This window comes from Brassica napus, chromosome C7 (genome assembly GCF_020379485.1).
Source record: "Brassica napus cultivar Da-Ae chromosome C7, Da-Ae, whole genome shotgun sequence".
Lineage (NCBI taxonomy): Eukaryota > Viridiplantae > Streptophyta > Magnoliopsida > Brassicales > Brassicaceae > Brassica > Brassica napus.
In genome coordinates, this window is record NC_063450.1 from 29280188 (window position 1) to 29291466 (window position 11279).

At 40.0% G+C, this 11279-nt stretch overlaps 1 protein-coding gene and 1 pseudogene across 2 annotated transcripts; both read left to right on the plus strand.

The window, feature by feature from the left end:
- The first annotated feature begins 37 nt into the window (after positions 1-37).
- On the plus strand, positions 38-3860 carry LOC106390356 (mitogen-activated protein kinase kinase kinase 5-like). 2 transcript variants are annotated; one of them, XM_013830801.3, is made up of 11 exons: positions 38-909; positions 990-1637; positions 1734-1821; positions 1900-1962; positions 2062-2228; positions 2313-2388; positions 2495-2554; positions 2625-2750; positions 2837-3064; positions 3149-3228; positions 3360-3860. In XM_013830801.3, the coding sequence occupies exons 1-11, from the start codon at positions 479-481 to the stop codon at positions 3427-3429; spliced, it is 2037 nt and encodes a 678-aa protein (XP_013686255.1). In that variant the 5' UTR covers positions 38-478; the 3' UTR covers positions 3430-3860. The 2 variants fall into 2 exon arrangements, with proteins under 2 accessions (XP_013686255.1, XP_013686254.1); XM_013830800.3 differs by having other exon boundaries at positions 3389-3860.
- Positions 3861-4059: 199 nt separating this feature from the next.
- On the plus strand, positions 4060-10350 carry LOC125590540 (annotated as a pseudogene).
- The last annotated feature ends 929 nt before the right edge of the window (positions 10351-11279 follow it).

Sequence of the window (11279 nt, forward strand, 5' to 3'; positions counted from 1 at the left end):
CTTTGGTTTATTTTGACCGTTGACTTGTTTGATTTACGAAACCATCGTGATATAAAAGTAGAGAAATAGAAAGAAATACAAATAAAATAAAATATCAAATACTACTACTATGCAATCAATATGTCTTCTCAAACTGATTAAACAATATTTGTAAAACTATACCGCAACATGGTTTACACTGATCAAATAGAAAGCCGTTGTAAACCGTGCAAGAAAAATCACAAACCGTCTTCTTCTCTCGAATAACAATTTCCCCGAAATAATTTGTCCTCGTAACATTTCACTCTTCGTTATAATTTGTTTTTCTGCTGATTTTCGTTTTGGTTGCGTGTTTGTTTGTTTTCTGTTAATTCCGTTGGGGTTGTTTCCATGGACGCTCATCGCCTCCATCTCCTTCTTTCTGGTCGATTCTAATCGTTAGAACTAAGGGATTCATGTATTATTGATATTTGTTATGAGCATACCATGATCTCTCGCTATGCGTTGGCTTCCACAAATCTCCTTCTCGTCTCTCAAACCCGTGGCTTCTTACTCTGAATCCCCGGATCCAGATCGCAATCTGGATCGAGATCGTTTCCATCGTCGTCTGTTTCGCTTCAACCGCGGGAGGCTCACGCGTCAGAGGAAGCTCCGTCACTTGACCGACGACGATGTTTTGGTACAACGCCCTGCTTCAACATCTTCTTCTTCTTCTCCCACCGTCGACGTCGGGTTAAATCGATCTCCAAGCGCTTACACGTCGGGTCCCCGCTCCCCTTCCGCCGTTCCCTTACCGTTACCTCTGCCGTTACCAGAAGGAGACTCGAGGAATCGGAATGCGGTAAACGTTAGAGGATTGGAGGAGAGAAATCGAGATCCCGGTAGAGTTATTGCTGATCGCGCCTCCTCTGGTGGTCCTCCTCTCTCCAGGTAATAGATTTTGATTTTGAATTTATATCTGTCGATATCGCTTTTTTTTGTTGAATCGATTTGAATTTATTATTAATCAGCGTTGCACATGACTCGAGAAGAGCCTCGGAGAATTCTAGCTGTAACAATAGTCCGAATACTAGAAACGGTTATTGGGTGAACATACCAACCATGAGTGCTCCGACGAGTCCCTACATGAGTCCCGTCCCCAGCCCTCAAAGGAAGAGCACCGGCCACGATTTGCCCTTTTTTAATCTGCCTCCTAAGAGCAATCAAGCATGGTCAGCACCTGATATGCCCTTTGACACCTCTGGGCTTCCTCCTCCTGCGTTTTACGACTTCACCGCGTTTAGCACGGACAACTCTCCAATCAACAGCCCACAGCCTCGAAGTCCCCGCAGACAGATCAGAAGTCCACAACCGAGCAGACCAACTTCACCGTTGCACCCGATGCTATCGCCTGAGCATTTGGCTGCACCAAGGGATAGTGTTTCCTCGCCGTTGCATCCCAGGATGTCCACTGATGTTGCCAGTGGACGTAGCTCCAATGTTCATCCTTTGCCTCTTCCTCCTGGAGCTGCTTGTCCCTCTCCATCAGCTGCTGCTTCTCCTGTTCCGTACCCGCAGGCTACTCTCAAACAGGATTCGTTCCCGATGAATTCTCAGTGGAAGAAAGGGAAGCTAATAGGTCGTGGTACATTTGGAAGTGTTTATGTCGCCAGTAACAGGTAATCTGTTTTTTTTTTCTCACTCTTTCCTATAGCTGTTGGGTGTCAACAATGCTCCCTTTTTATTGAATCCTGACTTGTTTTTTTCAATTGTAGTGAAACTGGAGCATTATGTGCGATGAAGGAAGTTGAGTTGTTTCCTGATGACCCCAAATCTGCAGAGTGTATAAAGCAATTAGAGCAGGTAAGCTCCAGGAGAGACACTATAGGATGATCGTCTGTGTTTGGTTTGTTCTCAAACCGCCATCTGTTTCTGTTTCAGGAAATCAAACTTCTCAGTAACCTTCAACATCCAAACATTGTGCAGTATTTTGGTAGTGAGATAGTGAGTATATCCTCTGTTTCCATGCATATAATCTACCTATCTAGTTCAGTGTGGCTGAAGATTCATTGGACTAAATTGTCTTTTATTTTTTATCTACAGGTAGAAGATCGTTTCTTTATATACCTGGAATATGTTCACCCGGGTTCAATTAACAAATATATTCGAGACCATGGCGGCGGTACCATGACAGAATCTGTTGTTCGCAATTTTACTCGTCACATCTTGTCCGGGCTGGCTTATTTGCACAGCAAAAAGACAGTACATAGGTAAAGTCTCAATATTAGTGTAATTAATCTTGGTGAGTATATGTTGAAGCTTTACGCATATTGTTTTCCTTTAATGTTCACCAGGGATATCAAAGGTGCTAATCTCCTTGTCGATGCCTCTGGTGTTGTCAAGCTTGCTGACTTCGGCATGGCTAAACACGTGAGTTCTATATTCTGTCTACTGTTTTACTGTTGCTGAACAAGTGATCAAGGCTCTTTGTTTGGTTTCTGTTTGATAATAATGAAGTTGCTATTTTGTTCTTCAGCTTACCGGACAAAGAGCTGATCTTTCGCTGAAGGGAAGCCCGTACTGGATGGCACCAGAGGTAGTCTTTGTTTAATGATCTTAGAAACCTTTACGTATACCTATACTAATATAATATTTTACTCACACAGCTCATGCAAGCTGTGATGCAAAAAGATAGCAACCCGGATCTCGCTTTTGCTGTTGATATATGGAGTTTAGGATGTACAATCATCGAGATGTTCACTGGAAAGCCTCCATGGAGTGAGTTTGAAGGGGTAAGCACACACATATGCCTTGTTACACTTAAGACAGATTTCTCTTGATAACTAAAACTGTTTGTGTCAACTTTGCCTTACCATAGGCTGCAGCTATGTTCAAGGTGATGAGAGATAGCCCACCGGTACCTGAATCGATGTCACCGGAGGGCAAAGAGTTTCTAAGACTATGTTTTCAGAGAAACCCGGCAGAGCGACCAACCGCATCTATGTTGCTAGAACACCGGTTCCTTAAGAACTCTGTGCAATCAACCTCCCCACGTAACAGTGATGTGTCAAATTGCTCTCATTTACTTAACGGGATGAACATAAAGGTAAGCACAACCTCAATCCAAGCTTTGCATCTCTGTCATGGACCTATGTATTAAATTATAATCTTTCTCTGCTTTCATTGACAGGAACCAAACACTAGGAGGGAGAAACCAAATTTCAAACTAGATCAAATTCCGCGCGCTAGAAACGTGACATCCTCAGAGAGGTAATCATTCTCATCACAATCTTGTTTGTATTAGTTTTTCCCTGTATCAAAACCGAAACATGTGTGAAACCTGTGTTTTTGTGTTTCTTTTTCCTCTGTGCTGTTTGTTTTTGTGTGTTGGCTTTCTCCAGCTTCTTCAAACGTACTTCTTTTTCTCCAGTGAAAGTTGGCAGCAGCAACAGTACCGGTCTCCTGATCTAACCGGGACAGTGCCCCGTCTGTCCCCTCGATCCACTCTCGAGGCTATTCCGAGCCCGTCTCCATCATCCCAACGACCTAAGCCAAGCACTGAGCGAAGAAGAATCTGCATCCCTTCAGATCAAGTTTGATTTGCACCGACGCAACGATATCATATGAAGATTTTTTTTTTGTTTTTGTTAAAATATCATGTGAAGTACTATGGATTCTCATGCACATATGTGTGTATCAATGTACGTAGGTAGTTTGGGGGTAGAGGGTAGAAGGGTTGTGTATGTAACATTTTATTCCACTGTGGAATTGAGAGAAGAGGCTTGATTCTTTCTTTTCCGGGGGTTTTTAGAGGAAGAGTTGTGTATAAACGACGTCATGTGTACATTTGGTTTCGGATACATCATTTTTTTAGATTTGGATCCATTCATTTAAAAGTTCAATCTCTCTCTCTCTGATTTTGAAGTCTCGCTCTTGACAGTAGCTGGCTTAGGTTAGTAATATGTTTGGACAAGACATCCCAGCTCATCCTTCACAGGGACATAAGAATCCAGAAATATGATTCCTCTTCAAACTCATTAACATATCAAAACTAATCAATTCAAAGACCACAACCAGCTTTTAACAAAGTCGGTTCTTAGGAGTTTCTCTGTAATCCTAAATGGTAAGAAAGTTTCATGATTAAGGATAACCCTTCAAATTTTTAATTATCTCTAGATGTAAGTATCCTTCATATATCTTTGCTCTCTCCTCATCTTCTTATATAGTCTTAGATCTCTTCTTTTTTCACATAACTAGTCTGTGAAATCATATGATGCTATTTAACTTGGAGTGTTGTGATAACGTTATCTTGAACTTACTAGTTTTTGATCTTTAGGGTTGATTAAGACCGGATCTGGTATCATGAATCTTTGACTGCTATATGTTTCTTATTAGATTCTCTTATATTTTTCAAAACTTAAAAAAATCAAACTTGTATGTACAATACTAAATGTATTGTTTGACATTATACTATGTTTTAGTCCTGTTTTTTATAACTTCTATTTAAGTTTTTTTTCGTTTTGTCGTCCATTTGATTAATAAAGGCACTAAATGCCCGATTACATGCAGAGTTTAAAGAGAGATTAATAACCCAGTTACAAGTTTAAACCCAACATGAGCCTAGAAGAGAAAAATATAAGATCAAATTTAAGTTTTGATCAATTATTATTTCTTTTGTTTTAGTTTAGTTTTGTTTTGTTTTTTTAATTCTTTTTGCTATTAATTTATAGGCTTTGTTATTGTTGGGAGAAAAATAATAACTAATGCACAAGTTGTGTTCAAACCAAAACTGAAAACCAAAGACAAAGCTAATCTGCTATGTATGCTTCAAATGCTTCAAATCCATCAAAAATTCATCAGACTTAACAACTAAAACCACAAGGTTACACTTATGATCTAAAAAACTTCATCCTATCATTGTATTTAGTAGAATTCTGGATCAATTTGATTCCTCTTGTATTTCAAATTGGAATGCTTAAACTCTCTAGAGTCGTTCATTTTGTTGGCTATCCAATAGGTATGCTTCTTAAAACAAATTGTATTTTTGTTTTCTATCTTTATATTGTTGACTTACAAGTTGCAAGTAGGATGATGTAATTTTGGCAGTGGACGGTTTTATAGTTGGAAACGATGGGGAAAGTAAGTTTTTGTTATGCATATTGTTTTATATTTATATATTGGGACTGACTTTCATAATTTTTTCATTTATAGTTTATTTTAGTGGAGGATATAAAATTTATTTGGATGGTTACATCTCGCTTAAAAGTCCAGAAGAAATCATTCGTCTCAAAATTTTGAGGAAATGAGTAGTCCACATTTTCAAAGTTAAAGTCGTACATGTGAGTCCATTAGAAACAGTTCATAAGAAAATTTTATTCTTTTTCAATTCAGCCAGACATTATCTTTGCTTTGTGCCATTGAATTCATCTTTTTTGTTCATTTCGTTTCACTTTGTTAATCAGATTGTTTACTTGGAATGTGGTGATAAGGGTCTACCAAACTATTTTATTTTTGCCGGATTTGTATTCACAGATGATATTTATGGCGTCAAAATCTCACAGGTTTTGTGTGGGTTTCCTTCGCTATTTTCTGACCAAGTTTTAATGATGTTTTGGTCTTCATGAGTTTAATCTGTATATGTATTTTTAGGTACCGGAAGATGAGATAAACATTGCTACACATCTTTTGCTGGGCGATTGGTTTGAAAAGTTCTGTGTTGAAGTACGTATAGTGAATGCACTTTCTGAGGTGATTCATATATAAGATGAGTTACGTGAGGTTCGATCTTCGAACAAGAGAAGTTATAATCATCAACGTAAGCTGTTTCAAGGAGGTGAATGCTTCACTTCTGTGGTGTTATGGAGTTTTGAAGTCTTCTTCTTTGTCATGAAGACTAGTATGATCCTTTTCTAATTATGTATATTTGAGACTACATTTATATGATCTGTTTTTGTTTTGTTCTGTGACTAGCTTTGTAAACACTCCTCACTTGTCTTTATTGTTTCTATATCATTAACGTTTTATGAATTGTGATATTGCCTAATTCCATACGTATAAGAAGAAGTCCCCACTCCCCATAACAAGTTATAACATCTGATTGAATAATGTTTTGTTGTGTGCAACTGTATAATGTTGTTTCAGTTTCTTTCATCTGCTTTTTTTGTTTGGAATCAATTCCATTGTTGGATTGTAGTGTTCATGTTTTGTTGGAAAAACTCAGATTCTGGTTGCTAGGAGACACCTTAGGAGGTTGATGAGAATCTGTGTGAAATTGTCTGTTAAAGTGAGTGTTGGGATCAATGGTTCAGTGGAGGTTTTGTCTAGAGGTCACGTACCTGGTGGTAAGTATAATCTGATATGGCTTTACGCTCTATGGTACTGGAGTCAAGGTGATCTCATGGAACTTTGTGTGTTTTCTACTCTGTCGGCAAATTTGCCGGAACTAAAGGTCCTTATGGAATCACATTGGAAAGAGTCTCTGACAACTTAAGTGTGTCTTGAGACAAACTCATGTTGAGGCCTTCAGCTAGCAGATGTACAAGGGATCTTATGGTCAGATTTTACAGTGTGACCTGAAGCTCTTCAGCATCAATGCACCTTCTTTGCTAGCTGAGCATCAACTCCAAGCTCTACTACAAGAGCATAGGATAGGTGGATGCTACCATATGCAATCAGTGTTTGCAACTTACATATAATGCAGTTTTTTGTTTCTCATCTAAGCAGCCAGAATGAACTAAGAATATCAGAAGTTGAACATTTACACCCAAAAAAAAAACTAAGAATATCATACACTGCAGGGAAGACATTCTTGTATAGTGTATGGCGCTTTGAAGCTTTAATTTCTGTCACCCGATATGTTCCTTGGATGATTTGTATTTTTATTATTATCTAAAACCTTTATCACACTGGCAGTATTTTATTGGAGGATCATGCCAAAACTGCTCCAACAGCAAGGTTACCCCTTATTACTGGTCGTGGATACAAAGGATCATCTTACAGACATTTTGTAACTTCTACTTACAGCTTTTTTTTTTTTTTTCCATAAAAGAGGTGACTCTTATGCAAACTGACTGATTAAATTCTTTGACAACCGTTTCACTTGGAACTTAATTTCTTCAATAAGCCAAATATGATTCTTCATTATCCCGTGAGAGTCTTATATATTGAAGATACAGAGAAAATACAGAGAAATCAGCTAGATGAGATGTTTAATGGTTTAATGGAGTTGTGCACCCCTCTCAGCTGTCACAAATTCGATTTCCCCTTTGTCCATTATTACAGTTCGCATCAACTAGAAAACATGCCACACGATTACGTATATAACATATGATTGTAATTTGTGTATGATATTAATTATTGGGCTGGTAGAGGCTATGTAGCTCATCTTTTTTTCTTCTTTTCTTTGGAACCCCGAGGCTATGCGTAACCCTATATATTCTAGACGTGGCCCTAATCATCTTCAACACAAAGCCGTAGTTAATCCATCTCTCTTGTTTTTATTGGCTCATCATCCTGTCAGGTATTAGATCTCTGTTTGTAACAGGATTATGTCACGGGTTACTCAAACCAATCTTGTACCGGTTTTATCTAGAATTCTTTACACATTGGTTTTATTTATATTTCTTTGTCTTTGGATAATTATCGGTTTGTTACGATAAACATCCTTTATGTTTTGAGATTAGGATTCTTTGTTTCTTATATAAGGCGTAGCCTTCACAGAGTTTTAATAATAAGAATACTTTTACAATCTCTTAAACTCTTCAATTACTTCCTTAAGATCTCAGGTTCTTCGAATTGATCCTTTTACCTCAGTGATCATCTTCTAGGTTTGTGCATCCTCGTTCTTCTAATCCGCAAGTAGGATTACTAGCTTGGGACTTACGTTACATGTTTACTGTCTCATTGGTATCAGAGCATAAACTCCTCAGGACCACGCTATGGATACAAGATCAACCACTGCTCTAAGCGATATGAGCAAGCAAATTGACGAGCTACGATCATCACAAGTTCAACAAACAGAAGAGATCCGCAAGGAACTCGGTGGCGAAATCAACGCTCTCAAAGGAATTATAGAGAAGTTTTTCGAAGCTCAACCTTTTACCCAGCGTGAAGGGAAACAAACCAAAGCAACTTCCGTGATTACCGATGGATCACCTCAAACGACGGATCCACCAGACCGCCTCAATCCAGTGCATAGCACATCAAAAACAATACCTACCAACGGCGACAACAACAAACCACCCGTCCATCATAGCCTATCGTCACGACTGACGAAAATCGGTTTTTCCATGTTCGACGGTTCTGAACTCAGAGAATGGATTTATCGCTGTGAACAATTCTTTTCGATCGATAGCACGCCACCAGAATTAAAAGTTCGGCTTGCCTCTCTCCACATGACTGGGAAGGCTCTCCAATGGCATCACTCTTACATTGCAAATCGCTACAATCAATTCCCTCTATGGCCAGAGTATGTTGCTGCAGTTTCTGACTGTTTTAGCGAGCTATACGATGACCCCCTATCAGAGTTAGTAGGCTTGAAACAGGGAAACGACTCCATTGATGTGTTTTTGGATTAGTTCGATTGTGCCATGACTAGGATCACGCTTGCTCCGGCCCATGCACTAAGCATATTTCTGACAAACATAAATCAGCACCTAGCTTTTCATGTGCGCCAATTCAAGGTCAACTCAGTTCCCGAAGCCGCGAAAATAGCTAAACTACACGAGCTAGCCCTTTCGCATACACCTTCAAGAACAGTTCGACCCTCCCACAATTCATTTCAACGATCAAATTTCTCACCATCAAACAAGATTCAATACAACAACTCAACACCACCAACGACCACCAATGTTGGCAATCAAAACAATAAACCAATCATCGTTAATACTCCTCAAAAACGGATCTCTTTTGAAGAAATGCAGGAGCGCAAGCGTAAAGGTTTATGCATGTTCTGTGACGAAACATTCACACCAGGACATCAACTCAATCACCGGCGTGCTGAGTTCTTACTCTTGGAAGATGATACAGAGTTCGACGAAGAAATTGCGCTAGAGGAACAGATACGAGAAACAACCCTCGCAGATGATCATGACGACGACAAGGTCCCTACTATCTCTGTACATGCCCTAAACGGCTGTACGGCGTTCAATTGTATGCGTCTAATGGGACAATATGGGAAAAGGAAGCTGCACATCTTGATCGACCCGGGGAGTACTCATAATTTCCTGGACATACAAATCGCTAAAGGCTTGGGATGCTCATTGATTCCAACCAAGCCGATGGCTGTAGTTGCAGCAAGCGGAGATTTGATTACTAAATACAAATGCAATCCGTTCTCTTGGAAGATGCAAGGTTATGGATTTGGTAATGAAATAAGAACCTTACCATTGGGATGTAGCGATCTGGTTCTAGGTGTTCAATGGCTATTAACGTTGGGACCAATCCTATGGGATTTTCTTAACTTACGCATGGAGTTCAATTTCCAGGGTTTGAAACATGTTCTCAGAGGAATCTCACCTAACAGCGCAAAAGTAATCACGGGCAGCAGTCTTAACAAAATCATGTTACAAGAACCCCAAATTGCTCTTCTCCACCTCCGAGAACTGGATGGTACAGTAAAGACGCAACAACCGCTCGACCCTGCAACAATCTTATATCACATTGAAGCTAGTGGCGAAAACATGGATGAAAACGGATCATTACAACAACTGCTCTCTTTCTTCGCTGACATATTTGAGGAACCAACTCACCTATCTCCATACCGAGATGGCTTTAACCACAAAATTCCATTGGAAACAGGAGCAAACCCTGTCAGCCTCAGACCTTATCGGTACTCTGCTTTACAAAAGGATTCAATCGATAAGATGATCCAAGAGATTCTTACTCAATGCATCATTCAGTATAGCTCTAGTCCTTACGCGTCCCCTGTGGTGCTCGTTAAAAAGAAAGACGGGTCTTGGCGTCTCTGCGTCGACTACAGAGGCTTAAACAAATAAACTATCAAGGACAAGTACCCGATACCATTACTAGAAGATTTACTTGACGAGTTGGGAGGCTCTACATATTTTTCGAAACTAGATTTGCGGGCGGGATTCCATCAACTCCGTATGGCACCAGAAGATGTGCACAAGACAGCTTTTAAGACACACGCTGGTCACTACGAATACCTTATTATGCCGTTGCCTTACAAACTCCCCTTACACATTCCAAGGTCTCATGAACCACGTCTTTGAGCCAGTACTATGAAAGTTTCTTCTAGTCTTTTTCGATGACATACTCATATATAGTAAAAGCTGGGAAGATCATCTCATTCACTTGGCCATGGTTTTCTCTATCTTGCGACACCAACAGCTATACTTCAAGATGTCTAAGTGTACTTTCGGCGCTACATGAATAGAGTATCTGGGCCACTTTATATCTAATGAGGGCGTCAGCACTGATCCCACAAAAATAAAATCAGTCGAGAGCTGGCCTACTCCAACGAACCAGAAACAAGTTCACAGCTTCTTGGGTCTCGCCAATTACTATCGACGATTTATCCAGGGATATAGTATTATCGCACGTCCCCTTACTCTGCTACTACGTAAAGATGGTTACATACGGGGATCAGATGAATCTATGGCTTTCAGATTACTCAAAGAAGCGTTTACGACGGCCCCTGTCCTCGCGTTACCAGACTTTAAGAAGACGCTTGTCGTCGAAACAGACGCCTCTAACACCGGCATAGGAGCTGTACTAATGCAAGACAATCATCCCATATGCTATATCAGTCGAGCTTTGGGGAAACACCATCAAGGACTATCCGTTTATGAGAAGAACTCCTTGCCATTGTTCATGCAGTACAGACGTGGAGTCCCTACTTGGCTCATAACAAGTTTATTATTCGGACAGATCAGAAAAGTCTCAAGTTTCTCATGGAGCAGAAGATCACAACGTCATTCCAAAATATGTGGTTATCGAAACTAATGGGTTACACCTTCAACATCGAATACAAACAAGGAAAAGAAAACATCGCAGCCGATGCACTATCACGGGTATCTGGTTCTCAATTGCTTCAGATAACGCTCTCTCAGATTCACCATGGCTTCTATGAGGAACTTGAACTGCTCTGGGACTCTGATCCAGTCCTTAAGAAAATCATCTCAGAACTGCAGGTTAAACCTTCATCCCACGCCTCTTACTCTTTTGTCAATGGCGAACTTCGACGACGTGGAAAACTGGTCGTTGGCAATGATCCCTCGGTGAAACTCCACATCTTTAAATGGTTACATGATTCAGCAATCGGTGGCCATTCTGGTCGCGACTCTACTTTGCACCGGATC

Excerpts from the sequence above, each read along its gene's own strand:
- LOC106390356 (XM_013830800.3), top strand. The coding sequence starts at position 479 with ATGCGTTGGCTTCCACAAATCTCCTTCTCGTCTCTCAAACCCGTGGCT. Across the intron at positions 910-989 it reads GGTGGTCCTCCTCTCTCCAG|CGTTGCACATGACTCGAGAA; the intron begins GTAATAGATTTT and ends ATTATTAATCAG. Across the intron at positions 1,822-1,899 it reads GTATAAAGCAATTAGAGCAG|GAAATCAAACTTCTCAGTAA; the intron begins GTAAGCTCCAGG and ends TTTCTGTTTCAG.